The following is a 14,683-nucleotide window of genomic DNA, read 5'->3' on the forward strand; positions in this document are numbered from 1 at the left end:
TTTATAGAACCACTTAATTATTGCTTGGACTTTAGCTCTTTACGACCAAGGTTAGTTCGCTAAATGCTTATTGAGTCTCCAAGAAACATTTCCTTGTGAAAATTTGGAAAGTTGAGCGCCACAAAAGTCACAATGAAACGATAAAGGTAGGTTGAAAATGACGAAAATTGCAAATAACCCATTGTTTACTTTGAATAAAAAATTCTTTTACCGTGTTTGCAGACTAGAACATTATTTTTTTGCTAGGATTTTGTTATTTAGGTATTACCCTTCAACCTCTAATACTTGTTTAGCTTATTGGCATCTTTTTGGTGCTAATTTTCGAAGCTTTGATATGGTTGAATTTAGGACATTTTGAATTTTAGGCCTTATAATTTGACTATCCAAGGACTAAAGATGATTGTACCCGCAGAGATTTTGCACGATTTGGTAACTTCAATGTTTCAGAAAACTTCCCACCAAGCCTCTATATTAGAAATGCAATACTTTTGGAGAACGACCAAAAAACATTTTGACCATTTTATCTTGTTGCTAAAACAGTTGATACATCGGTTACTTGAAGGCACGAATATTTCATGTACAAAATAACAAACTAACAATAATTGGTATTTTTCTAAACTAGAAAAGATACTTTATAATTGACGAAAGTTTTAAGGAAATTAAGTTTAACATGTATGAGAAACACAGCATTGAATTTTACCTTCGAGTGGGTTTAATTTATTCCAAAAATTGGAAATTAAGGTCTTATAAAACACTGGCCGTTTCCATGGCAACAATACATTTGGTGACCAAATTGTTGTTGTTTTTGTGAATCCCATATAAAGGCCTACTCACACACCTAATTTCAAGGGTGGTCAAAAAATTTCATTTCCCACTTTGCTTGAGTCTTACAGAGACCTACTCTTAAGACATTTCATGCATAAATCGTAAATTGGACTGAATTCTTTACATTCGTGCATAGTATATAGAACAAATATCTTAACTTAGTAATGCGACCGATACAACCCGCAGAGAGCTTTTCAAATCGAATTACGCAGGCAATACCCAGAACGACCTTACGGGTAATACCCGCGGCCGACGCACGTACGTGAGCGCGGGTAATACCCGTGTAATTACTGGGGGTGACCGCGAGTCCCCCTTACTGCTGCTAGGAGCCTCCTAAGAGAAGCAGAATACCCATAATGGAATAACCTTCTCGCTTTGTAATATAATGTCAACCGCGTTATTGAAAACTGTTGAACAGGCAGCTATTATTACTTCCATCGTTGCGGGTATTGGTTGGGTAGGTAAGAAAGTGCTCAAAGAAGACTTTACTGAAGACCCAAGCAAGAGTTTCGCTAGCTTTGCTAAGATGACCGCTGCCGTAGGCGGGGCTATCATGGTAAAGGATTACCAACGGAAGGAAAAGTACCTGCCCACGGTGTGAGACCCTTAATATAAATGGTTAGTTTGGTCGCAGGCGGATTCATTGGCAGCTTTAGCATTCACTGGAGCTAATTATGGTGGTCAGTATTTGGATAGATTAGTCAGAGGCGATCATGGTGGAGAATCAGCCGCCGAAAGAAAGAGACACGACTTAGCGTTGGAGAAGTATCAAAGCGATGTGGCAGCTTGGAATAAGAAAAGGCAAGCTTACAAGGATTGGCTGGATAAGAACTACGCGGACAAAATGCAGGCGGATAAGAACTTTGAAAATACAGACTACGCTCTTAAACTTTATGCGCAGACACATCCCGACTTCAAATTTAACAAACCTCAGTTTAAGAATTACTACCAGCCTTCTAAGAAACAAAAAGACAATGAGCTGGTTTTTGTAGGAGTTGCAGGGCTGGCCGGAGGCGCAGATTTGGCGTATCTAATATAATGATCGTCTTTTTGGAAAGCGACAAGAATAACTTTACCACTTATTTGAATCCCCCATCAAAGCCCATAAGGTTCGGCTCATAAGTTGCTCTTTGTACAATTTTTGGTATAATTTAATCAATGGCACGGTCACTGAGTTCAAAGGCAACGGCCAGTATCAACAGGTAATGCTGCCCAATAGACATTACACCTCAATCACCCTTGCTAAGGAGCTCGCCAAACGCGGTTATACTCTCACCACAGGATTGCCGCACGAAATGACCTTCAAGCATATGTCGAATTATTCAGTAACTTTTGGAATGTTTGACGCATTGGGGTCTTTATTATGTGCCTCGGGCAAGACGATTACCAACACAGCCATACCTGTGAAATGGAAAGTTGCATCCTCTTATGAAGTCTATTGCGATTTGGTTCGTAGTTACAGCAGTGGAAAAAAGTCTTCTCTTATGTCCAAGTTTCCACCCAAAGGTAATCCATTTGACTTAGTCGAATACACACCCGTTGCACTAACGTATGATCTTTCTCGCGAATTGGTAGAAAGCATAAACATCACCATTAAAGTGGACGGAGAGACAGTGGACTTCAACGGCGAAAGATCAATCTCGTCCTGGAATTCATATAATGCCCCGCGTAAAGGACAAGCTCAAAAGGATTTACTATGGGCCTGAAGGCTATTGGAGAGGAGCGTCAGCTATCAAGAAACTTGCGGCCAGGGTATCAGAAGAAACAGCTAAGAACTGGTTAAAAAAGCAAACCCTCTGGCAGGTTTATCTTCCCGTGCCCAAGTACATTTCCAGGCCCAGCTTTACCGTAAATGTCCCCAATGAAGTTCATCAGGCGGATTTGCTTTTCTTACCGCACGACAGGGTGAGAAGAAAGACCTATAGATACGCTTTGACCGTAGTCGATATCGAACGCAGATACAAGGACGCCGAACCCATAACCAGCAAGGATTCTGGGGAAGTCGCAGAAGCCCTAGGTAGGATTTATAAGCGCGTCTTGAAATGGCCTAAGCTGCTGCAAGTGGATGCGGGAACAGAGTTCATGGGCGTGGTTACCAAGACCCTGAAAGACCACAGCACTAAGATTAGGAGAGCCGAAGCAGAGTACCATAGGGGTCAGAGCATTGTCGAAAGATTCAATAAGACCCTGGCCGAGCGCCTCTTTGGGTACCAGTATTGGAAAGAGCTGGAAGATCCCTCCAAACGCAACAGGGAATGGACTCAGAGGCTCCCCCAGGTCATCGCGGCTTTGAACAACGAGGAGGCCAGGGCTACGGGAATGAAACCCAAGGATGCTATAAAAAAGAAACATGTGGAACACAAGTCCTACGTCAGAAGTTCAAGGACGGTCGGACTGAAAGAAAAAAAGCTCCCCCGCGACGTACATAGTGGTAAGATACCTTTATCAGCCGGGGGAACTCGAAGGTGGCAGTAAGAGAGCCACGGATCCTAACTGGTCTCTGGAAACATATGAGATTTCGAAGTCCGTCACCAAGGAAGGGCAACCCGTGTTGTACTACCTAGATGGCCCAAGTCGTGGATTTGTTAAGGAAGAGCTGCTCATAGTCCCCAAAGACTCAGAGTAGTGCTGCTCCACGCGCCCGATTGCACTCTAGGCATGTCAGCCTTACGTTGCCTCTGCAATGCCCGCGTTTGTTATTTATACGATCCACGGAGAACTGCTGATCATCATTCTGGTCAAACCTCCATAGTAGTGGTATGTTGCACTTGGCACACCGTGCCCCTTTCTTATAGACGTCGTCCACACATAGGTCGAACGTCATATCTTTTTCGGCTACGTCCTCTGGGGTTCTGTCATAACGCAGTTGCGGCCCCGAGGCTCTTTTTAGCTGTTTGGCATATTCTACACGGCTTACGGCGGTGTAGATAAGGTTCCTCCAACACAACCGCTGGTCTATGATCCATAAGGTTTCTTTTATGGTAAGCCCTTGCGCGCTGTGGACTGTCATGCAGTAACCTAAGCGCCAGTCCGGATGGGCGGTTATCCTTTCTGCCTTTTCTATGGGCACCCAGACTTTATCGTGCGTTACTGCGTTTTGCAGCATGATGTCCGTGCCAGGTACGCAGACGTCTCTTCTTTGCATGCGGGTGTCGCGAGGTTTGTAGGAGACGGGTACGGGGTGCTTGGGGAACCTTTCTCAATGTATTTTAAGTAGATCTTTTTGTATTCGGGCCTGTGCTGCCCTTTTGCTGCTCAGCACTAAGTCTTTGGGATGCCATTGGTAGAGAAAGTCCTCGTACTTCTTCGCTCGTATGCGTTTGCGAAGTATTTTGCATTGGTCGGCTTCGCTAAGCCCTCTTAGTTCTGTTTTTAAATCCCTTACTTGGTCTTTGCTGCGGTAGTCTGCGTTTATTTCTTCTACGTGATCTGCTAATTCTTTTAGCCATTCGTGGGGCATTTCTCCGGCTATAGGAGGAGGCTGGCAGGGATCCCCGGCGAATATTACCTGGCGTTTCCCTTTTAGGAACTCTACGAATTCTTGCAGGATTTCTAAGGGAACCGTGCAAATCTCGTCCCAAAGTATCACCGGAGGGATGTCGTGAATAGCTTCCGGTACCCACTTTTGGCCATTCCAGCGAAAGAAGCTGTGGTAGGTTTGCGCATCGTAGCCCATTTCGCGAAGATCCCTTTCAAAGCGGTGCGTTGGTGGTAGCACTCTTAGGCTTGGGAAGAGATTGACCACGCGGGTCGTCTTGCCGCTGCCGCCCGTACCGTAGAGGTAAGAGAAGCGTTTGTAAGAAATGGGGTCTGCAACCGAGGGAAGTGGTTCCTTAGTTGGTTCTGCGAGGCCTTTGGTATGTTCTCCGTGATATTCTACTCTTTCCCTCCAAGCTTTGATCTCTTCGTCTTTGACGCGCCATTGCCCGCTTTCTGCTATCTCGTCTTCAGTGTAGAATTTCTTTATCTTTTCTAATTTGTGCGGCTTGATGTACAAGGAATCCGTAGCTACGCGCGGAACGTCCTCTTTGTCGAATCTCAGAAGCATGGTTAAGAGGCTGATATGCGCGTAGGCGAGCATGCTGGCGCGCAGGTGGTAATACTGCGGACGATGGTCTTGATAGTAACAAAGCGTATTCCATTTATGCTCTCCTTTGCCTTCTTCGAAGTAATCCCATTTCTCCGTGGATACTATGGTGCCTTGCTCATGTACGCGCTTTATGAGGAAACTTAGCTCACCTTCGTCTGTTATTAGGCGGCGCTGCATGTGCTTTTCGCCTGCTTTGGCGCCTTGGGTGAACTTCCCTATTACGATCCTTGCGGTTGGGTTGTGTTCTGGTAACCATTTCGTAAAGGCGCTATGACAGAGTATGGCTTCATGCGCGGTGTATTCGAGTAGCTTACGTTCTTCTAAGAACTTTAACAGCGGCACGGGTATCCATTCTCTTTCTTGTAAATGTTTACCATACCAATCGTAAATGATTGGATGCAATCCTCCTCTTAACTTCCAACTGGTAAGTCTTACGAATCCCGTAGCTGGCGCGTCGTATTTACCATCCAAAGCTACGCGGAAGAACTGCGAGCCTGGGTGTCCGTAGCGGTCGTAGTATTCTTTGCAATCTCCTAAACCTTTGAAGCTTGCAGGGTAGCAGTGTTTCATGTCTAAGGAGACGTATTCTTCTTCGCCGTACTCCATGTTCCAAAGACCGCCGTGGCCGTGTTCTACGCAGGCTTTGGCTATGTCTTTGAATTCTTTGGGGGTGGGTTTCCAACCATTTCTCTTCCTTGCTGCCATGAAGTCTAAGCTGCGGCTGCTTAAGACGTCTTCTGAGAAGTCTTCGCCTAATGTTTCGCAGGCACTTAGTATCCTTTGCTGTTCTGGTTTTGGTCTGTACAACGTGCCGTCTTGCGTCATAAACTGGCTGCCTTCCGGGTCCGTTAGCCAAATAGAGTTCTCATGCACCAAGTCCATTAGAGGACAGGTATCGTAGACCTTTGTTTCTTTCTTCTTTGGGAACCTAAGTTCCCTCCATGCGTGCGCGTTGTGTTGATAAATGACGATAGGAGCACCTCTGCCACCATATTTATGAGTCCCAGGGTAGATGAAACCGTCCGTGATGTCTTTGACTACGATGCGTCTTTCTAAGGCTGTTTCTAACTTCTTGACGTTGTCTATGGTTGCTCCAGCCTTGCGAGTAGCATGCTCCCACTTTCTGATGGCTTCTCTTCTTTTTGGAGTAAGCTTGCCTCCGCGGGAGGAGTCTACAAAGAACTCTCTTACCAGCTTTCCTACGCAGTTGCCGGGATGTCGCATTGGCTTAAGTTTCTTAGCGTCTGGTTCTTTGATCTCGTATGCGCCATAGATTACTACTGTAACAGGGTAAGCAACTTCGTAGAACAACATGTTGATGCCTACCAGCGCTCTGGGCCTGGTATTCTTGTTTAGGACGAAAAGCCCCTGCTTGCCCGACGCCCGGATAGGGTTGCGGCCCTTTTCTATCATCCACTCGCCATCGTAATACTTTATGAACGTTAACTGTAAACGGTAATTACCTTCAGGCATCAGGTCTATGATCTTTTCGGCTCTTTCTTCGTCCATGATTTCTTCTACGTTTCCTTCTGTGAATGTCGTGAAGGCAAAGTCGGCGTCTAGCCTATCTAAGACTTGTGTCCGCAGCTTGCGTACAGTTTTGTTTTGAATGCGTGCGATGGCGTCCATCTATATCTAGGAAATATTTTATCCTTCGTTTGCGACACTACAGAATTCTTTACATTCGTGCATAGTATATAGAACAAATATCTTAACTTAGTAATGAATAAATAAAAATGTTAAAAAAAATTTGTCCAAACCATCCACAGCCTGTATTTTAAAAAGCTTTTTAAAGCTTGAATCGTTTCGCCAAAACCGCGATGTATACATAACGGCAGCTCTTGTATTAATGATTTTTAATAGTTATTACTATTTTTAAAAGGATTCACCCTGGTAGCTTTGAAAGTGTTGATTCGATACTTGATCGGCTCTATAACATTGTTAGCCTTTGTAAAACGGAATAAAGAATTGTTTAAAGACCCATTGCCACTTACCGTGATGCATCACAATTTGTTTACATTTTGAATCGTGTCACCACTGAAAAAACAATTCTAACCTTTTGAATAAACTCTTAAAAGAATGTAAAAGAATCATTATTGTGCCTTAGTGCTATGTCAGAAAAGGATTTAATATGAAGTTATTATTCAATATATGAATCTTTGAATTTCATGGACCACGAAATTCATCTGTGACCGCGGTGCATCACGGTAAGTGGCAATGGGTCTTTAATACCCTAGACACGTGCATCTTTTACTGGGAGAACAGTGAAGTTCATTAAAAGTCTCCAAACTGAGAAAATATCTAATACGATGGCAAGGGCGTATGCAGCCAAACTTTTAGGGGGGTGGGGGGCAATTGAGTTTCTTCCGTCAACACAACGGAAAACAATTAAAAAAAAGCATCTAATTCTTTAGTTCAGTTTAATTTTTTTTCTGCTGAAGGGGTGCTTCAGCCCCCCTTCCCCCTCCCCCCCCTCCCCCCCCCCCCTCCCCCCCCCCACCCTGGATCCGCCCTTGGATGGATCAGTTACATAATAAAAAAGCTGTTGTTTGGCCTGTCAGGGGAAGTCAGGAAATAGAAAGGAATTAATGGAGGGAAATCGTTGTGAAAGTCCATTAAGCGAAAAAACAAGAATCTCCTGGGACTAGATTTGGAATGGACAGCTGACGGACATAAAAACTGAACTAAAGATTCATAACAGACAATCATTACTAAAGTCACTTCCTTAAGGGTTCTTCTAAGACATCAAAGCTGTGTAGCTAATTCCTCACATAATAATATCTTACTCCAGCTTATCTGGTGCAGTATAAGGTATTAATTGAGAGACAACATCACAACTGCATTCAGTTATAGCTACGTTTGCAGTCGGGCAGGTTGGATAAACCGCACGATCCTTATAAAAGAACTTTACATTGCAATCAGGGATCAGACTGAACCGACCTCTAATTCGATGTTGAGCAGGCACTGAAACACTGGCTATATTCTCAATTAAGAGCTTCATTAAGGGTCTTCATGCTCATATTCCTTTTAGTTGAAAAAAATATATATATACGACTCTTGAGATATTCAACCTAGTGATGCAGAACACGACAACGAATGTCACCGGTATGCCTAAAGCTACATACACAACTTTACCAATAGACCATCGAGTTAAATTTGCAATGGGAATAATCTATTTAGCAGTAAGTATCTATGCTGTTTTTGCTAACTTCCTGTTACTGCATTTCAAGAAGAAACAAGAATATGAAAAAAGAAGCAAGCCCAAGAGAGCATTCAGTAGAAACATCAACGACATTTTCATCCGTAGCCTCGCATGGTCAGATATTTTGTGCGGTGTAATCACCTTCCCGGTCGTCGTTTTAACATTTTTTGCCGACGTTTTACGATACGATTGGATTTGTAAGTCCGTCAGATACGTGAACTTTGTCTTCCCTGGAGAGAGCTTTTCAAATCGAATTACGCAGGCATTACGCAGAGGGGCCTTACGGGTAATACTCGCGGGGGACCAATGGTACTTGGCGGGGGTAATACCCGGCTCATACGGTACCCCCTCCGCGAGTCCCCCTTACTGCTGCTCGGCACTGTCATTGGTGTTGGACGAATATTCAATATAGCACGAGTAAAAGGAACGATTCATCGTGTTACACGTGTGCCGCAGATAATGGCATTGGACACGCCATGAATGCCAGCACATGCTTAGATATACAATGTAAGTTTTCGCTACAATTAATAATGTTCCGTCTTTCCGGCTCGAAAGCGTCTTAAAAATTTAGAGACTTTATTTGTTTTATATTCTGAAGTATTAATCAATGTAATATTTTACATTGTGCAGTTCCTCCTTACAGCATTACTATTCAACCATCAAGAAGACAAATGATTCTAAAAGAGGGGACTAGTTTTTCCCTATATTGCCAAAGTGACAGCAATCCACCCCCGACTTACACATGGAAACATCATGGGGTGACATTAACTGATGGGCAAAATGGCATACTAGTATTTAACAGCATCAAGCGAAAACAAAACGGAACATACCAATGTGAAGCAAAAATCATCTTGGCTGGCTCCTTTCAGTCCCGATTGAAATCGTCGTACAATGTGAATAGGCACCGCGTAAATGAGCACTAATAAGCACAATCGCATATTTTATTATCTTCTTATTTTCCACTTTAAGGGTTCTGCAATTGATCAACATGTCTGCATGCCTGCAAAGATAAAACCTGAACTGGTAGTGGTGTATAATCACTGAAGTATTTGTATGCTGTAGTGAGCGTTTACTAGTAACCAGAAAGAGCCATTATAATTCTTTCATGTTATATGTATATTTTTACTATTCTTAACAGACTTGTATCCTCTGGTAGTGATTGGATCAAGTAACCAGACCTACAGTCAGTCCAATTCACTGGTATTGTTCAACCTTAGTATCAACGCTTATCCCAGTAACACATCCCTGTCTTGTAATCCTTCTGCACCAAATATATTGACTACCATCACCAGCCATGATGCAGGAATAGATAGAAAACAGTATTTGGTTTTCGTTATCATCCAGAATGATGTGGACAGTGCAAGCACCGTATGTAAAGCTGAAAATGGCGTTGGTGTACGAGAAAGAACATTGTATTTTTACAGACAACAAATACGTGAGTAATGATAATGAGAATTACAAATGTCACTAGCTTGAGCTGATCCAGTCCTGATCAGAGGAACTTCCTATAACCCATCATGCCATATTTGACTGTTTTTCGTTTCTACTTTAGTTTTCAAGGAAACATTTACCGGCCAGTTTAGAATAACCAACCAAGAATGGCAGGATGACCTTCAGGATGCATCAAAATAGTAAGTAGAGAATAGTCGTTTATGTTTGCTCGTTTCTTCGTTCGTTCGTTCGTTCACTGCAGGGTCATTGTTTTCATTATTTTATTTTATTTTATTTCTAGTTAGTATCTGCATACTTAGGTGTACCATATTTGGCTGCAGTAAAGATAAAGGATTTCATGTGAGTATTCTTCAAACATATAATTGCTATAATTTCAGTAACTGCTGCACTTATAAACGCTATAAACGTTAAAAAATTCCACACGTTTTCCTTACCTACATGAGTAATGTCAATATGTTATGGTTTAACTTGGGCAAAGCTGTATTCTTTTTATCTTTACGACTTTCATTACAATAGTAAGGGAAGCATCATAGTGCGGTTTGAGCTCGAAGTCATTGGTAAAGTACCTGATCCACTGGTGCCTTTGAGAGATTATATCAAAACACAAGGAGAAGAGATCAATGGCTTACAGATAGACTACAACAGCATTCAGAAATCAAGTGGTAAGATGGTTTAGTAGCTTGGATCTCACTCGTGAAAGGCCAAGGGTGTTTTTACTTTTGTATTACCACTGCTTTCATCGCTACGCGGTCATCAAGACATAGGTCGCTACTGGGAAATCGAATGTACAATAGACTGTCGTCAGTCGTATGTACCATGTATGTACTTTTACGTACTCTAAAGATTTATTTGACATGTTTGCGGTAGTTAGTCAATATTGCCTGATTTGGCTGTACCGACTTTTGTCTCGATATTGCGTAGCAATGAAAATAGTGATAAAAATCTGTGGGACCATATTTGTATTGTATCGTAATAACATAAATAACCCTTTTGTAGACTTCAAAGAAAATACGCCGATTCAATATAAAGGGGATAACAAGACACTAGTGGCAGTACTTGGAGTACTGTTTGGTTTGTCGATTGTCCTGATCATCATACTTATATGAAGATATAGAAATAATGATAAGTCATAGTGCTTGGGAACGAGGTTATTCCGGGCGAAAGCCCTTGGAATTAAATTCGGAAAAATTAATTTCCGGCCTCGCTGGGAATCGAACCCACGACCTTCGGAATTGTACTACCGATGCTCTACCAGCTGAGCTAGAGGCCAGATTTTTCCGAATTTAATTCCAGCGAAGTCGGAAATTAATTTTTCCGAATTTAATTCCAAGGGCTTTCGCCCGGAATAACCTCGTTCCCAAGCACTATGACTTATCATTATTTCTATATCTTAATGTATTTCATAAGTGCTACGCGGTCCACATATTCTCATCATACCTATAGTGGGGTTCCTGTGGTTACGTAAAAAAAGGTATGATTTGTTATTTTGGGTGTAAACACATGGAACATGAAGTTAGAGATGGAAAAACAGAAAAAAGATAGGATCAAAATTTTAATTTAATTTATTTTTTCCCCTGATTTTAGATTCAAAAGTAAGTTCTGGAAAAAAGTACGTACTATCTGAGACATTTAGATGATAAAAGTTCTGATTAAAACAATTAAATGTTAATATCCCCTTTTGCAGATCGAACAAAAGTGACGAGATAGGACAAATGGTAATTTTATATGTATAAAGCATACTATATTATCTAATATTATCTACGTGTTATTGATGTTACGCATGGAATTGTGATGTAGCTATCCATGTATATTCATTCATTCATTCATTCATTCATTCATTCATTCATTCATTCATCCATCCATTCATTCATTCATTCATTCATTCATTCATTCATTCGTTCGTTCGTTCGTTCCTTCATTCATTCATTCCTCTATCCATCCATCCATCCATCCATCCATCCATCCATCCATCCATCCATCCATCCATCCATCCATCCATCCATCCATTCCTTCTTTGTTGTATTAATTTCTTCGTGCGTTATACATCTGTTTCTTCTCTGTCTATTCATTCATTACCATTATTCTTCCTTACGAACAAAGAACGACATCTCACTTCAAGAGACAAGTTTTAGTGCTACAGATAACGAAACACCAAACGTGCCAGAATATGAACCAATAGGAAGGCGAGGATTATCAACAAGTAATGCAGGTAACCCAGAATATGAGGCGGTGACAACAAGAACAAAGCTATCCCAACCACATTCCGGTGTACAGACGAATATCCCCATGCCTCAGTATGAAAGTGCTGATCAACATGGACAAACAGAGGCTGTTTCAAATCCACCACCAGTCACCTATCAAACCATCCAATCTCGTACTGGTAACTACGATTCACTGAGTCCTTTCACACGGCTGCCCCCTAAGAGTGCAGTACTGTCATCCACAGGAACCCCAACACGTACAGGAGAGTACCAGGCCCTTCAACACAAGTACTCAGTCTCTGGATGACTTGAGCAAATGTTAAGTGAATACGGAACAAGACGAGGCATTGCCTTGTGCTTTTAAAAATGTTATTAATAGAGTAAATGATATGCGGGACATCTGTATCATTACTGATAGTACACTCACTCCTCGATTATTAAAGATACACTTGCAATTTTGATCAGATTTTGCACTTTTCTTCGGTTTTTTTAGACACATTGATCAAACGTAAAGGCAGTTTTGTAATAAGATCAAGTAAATATATCATAATAATAATATCATATATCATAATCTTAAGCAGAAACCGAAGAAAAGAAAATAAGACCTTCAAAAAAGCGATCAATTCATATTTGTTAGCCACATACATTCAATATAATATGCTGACACAATAACCAAGCTATATTGGATTGCAATCACTTATTGATACTGATAAACAATAAAGCAAACAATTGACAAATATGAATTGAACGTTCAGTTTTATGTTTGCTAGATTTCCTTTTACCATGTGAACGTTTTTATTTGAAAGCTTCAGGGAGAAGGGAAGGACAAACAAGTCTTTTCTCTCTTCCCACCCCGTACACTCTCGATCATAGCTGACACTTAGTAATCTGTACTTGAATCTCATAACTTGGATTTTAACAGCTCGAATTTCCAAGGCCGTCTCCTAGAAGCTCCCATATCGTGTGTGGAATGAAAAAACGATATATGAGCTACATAGCATTAACATAGGTAGCCCAACTTAATATATTGTACAATGTGTATTTAAGCTATTAGTTAAACTTGACAAGAACAACTGAGACAAAATAAAAAATAATGCAAAATACAATGCAAAATACGAAATAATTTTGTTGCCGGTAGATTGGCATTTGTAAATGTTTTTGAATATGTTTTAGCTTTTTAATGTGAAAGACAAGGTTTTTATACAATAAGCTTGACATAAGCTTATCTTGCAACAACACAATTTTAGGCTCATGATTTGTATAATCATACTAGCTGGAAAAGCTGAATAAATGGCGAGTATTTTGTGTAATTTTATATGTCATTCAATATTTAAATAAACTATCTATAGAAAGATATAAAACTATTGATTAAAAGTCTCTTTTTGCTTGCCGATAGGACCCCGCGATAGGAGGCGAACGAAGCTGCTTTTTCTTGAACGAAAAATATACGATAGTTGATTAAAAACAACCGAATTCTTAAAGATTTATAAAGCATGTATGTATGTATGTATGTATGCATGCATGCATGTATGTTTGTATGTATGCATGCATGCATGCATGCATGCAAGTATGTATGTATGTATGTATGTATGTGTGTGTGTGTGTGTGTGTGTGTGTGTGTGTGTGAGTGTGTGTGTGTGAGTGTGAGTGTGAGTGTGTGTGAGTGTGAGTGTGAGTGTGAGTGTGGGAGTGTGGGAGTGTGGGAGTGTGTGAGTGTGTGAGTGTGAGTGTGAGTGTGAGTGTGTGTGTGTGAGTGTGAGTGTGAGTGTGTGTGTGTGTGTGTGTGTGTGTGTGTGTGTGTGTGTGTGTGTGTGTGTGTGTGTGAGTGTGTGTATCAGTGTGAGTGTGTATGAGTGTGTGTGAGTGTGTGTGTGAGCGCGTACGGACGGACGGATCTTATCAATTAGTACGTAGCCTATTGCAGTTTTTTCATTGGCGCGCGTTCCTAAACTTCGCAAGGTAAGTCACTCTCAATTTAAAACCAAATATATCGTTCCTTTACGATTCCACTTAATTTTTTTTTCTTTTACCAGAACTTTCTTTCTCGATAAATTTCCTGTCATCCTGGTAAATTTTGAGATCTTCTCCACATCTTCAACTGTCGTGACAATTGACAACATAACAACAAATCATAGACGCTCTCCCCACCATTTTATATTTTAAAATTTCAAATAAAACACCTCGTATCCGTGTTGTTAAACTTTAGTCGACATCCCATGAGATTAGGACCGATTATAAAGCTTTAATATAATCAATTACAATACAGATACGCGTATTGTGTTTTGTGACATTTTCAACGTTGAATAATTTACATAAAGGTATAATATGAAATTCACCAGGTCATAACTCGATCAAAGTCTTCAAACTTTTTCCAGTGATGAAGCAAAACACAAATAACAAGTAGATCTAATTCAAATGTGATTTATTTAATTATTTAGTTGTAACATTTTTTTTTTACTTCGCATACCAGTTCTTATAAGCACTTCATCAACAGCTTGGGCTACCTGTGACCAAACTAAATCGGGTCACTCTTGCTTACAAGGCATATCAAGTGAAACAGTCTGCCAATCACTGATGACAAACAACTTTTGGGTTTTTTTCTTTTTGTTTTCACGCAGGACACATTATCCAATGCCTCGTAAAAAGCTTTATATGTGTTTAGTGTTGATACTGGTTAACTTCCTTATACCAACGGGTAAGTACAAGATATGACCAGGGTTATTTTTTAAAAGAAATTGCTTAAAGCATACATGAATTAGCTCAGGTTCGCCTGCAAGTACAAACTTATGACCTTCATTGGTCGCTATTTATATCAAACTGTTTTAATCCTTCAATTTCTGAATTTGAAGACGCTATTTTCATTTCAATGATGAGCTTTTCATTCTCGTCGCCAACTGTGATATAGCAGCAGTA

The 14,683-nt window shown here is 40.9% G+C and overlaps 2 protein-coding genes and 1 long non-coding RNA gene across 3 annotated transcripts in view; all 3 read left to right on the plus strand.

The window, feature by feature from the left end:
• LOC148905681 (hemicentin-1-like) overlaps positions 1-14,683 on the plus strand; it is a 160,891-nt gene that overhangs the window by 78,393 nt on the left and 67,815 nt on the right. The gene's annotated exons all lie outside the window — the stretch shown is intronic.
• Positions 9,425-10,095, plus strand: LOC148905685 (uncharacterized). Its single transcript, XR_016121689.1, has 4 exons — positions 9,425-9,552; positions 9,670-9,748; positions 9,850-9,908; positions 10,086-10,095. It is a non-coding gene; the product is annotated as an uncharacterized LOC148905685 (long non-coding RNA).
• On the plus strand, positions 11,258-12,261 carry LOC148905686 (uncharacterized). Its single transcript, XM_089039862.1, has 2 exons — positions 11,258-11,284; positions 11,670-12,261. The coding sequence occupies exons 1-2, from the start codon at positions 11,282-11,284 to the stop codon at positions 12,075-12,077; spliced, it is 411 nt and encodes a 136-aa protein (XP_088895988.1). The 5' UTR covers positions 11,258-11,281; the 3' UTR covers positions 12,078-12,261.

The sequence above is a fragment of the Actinia tenebrosa genome, unplaced genomic scaffold (assembly GCF_029948245.1).
Source record: "Actinia tenebrosa isolate PJP-AT-01 unplaced genomic scaffold, QUT_ActTen_1.0 PGA_scaffold7__59_contigs__length_16204524, whole genome shotgun sequence".
Lineage (NCBI taxonomy): Eukaryota > Metazoa > Cnidaria > Anthozoa > Actiniaria > Actiniidae > Actinia > Actinia tenebrosa.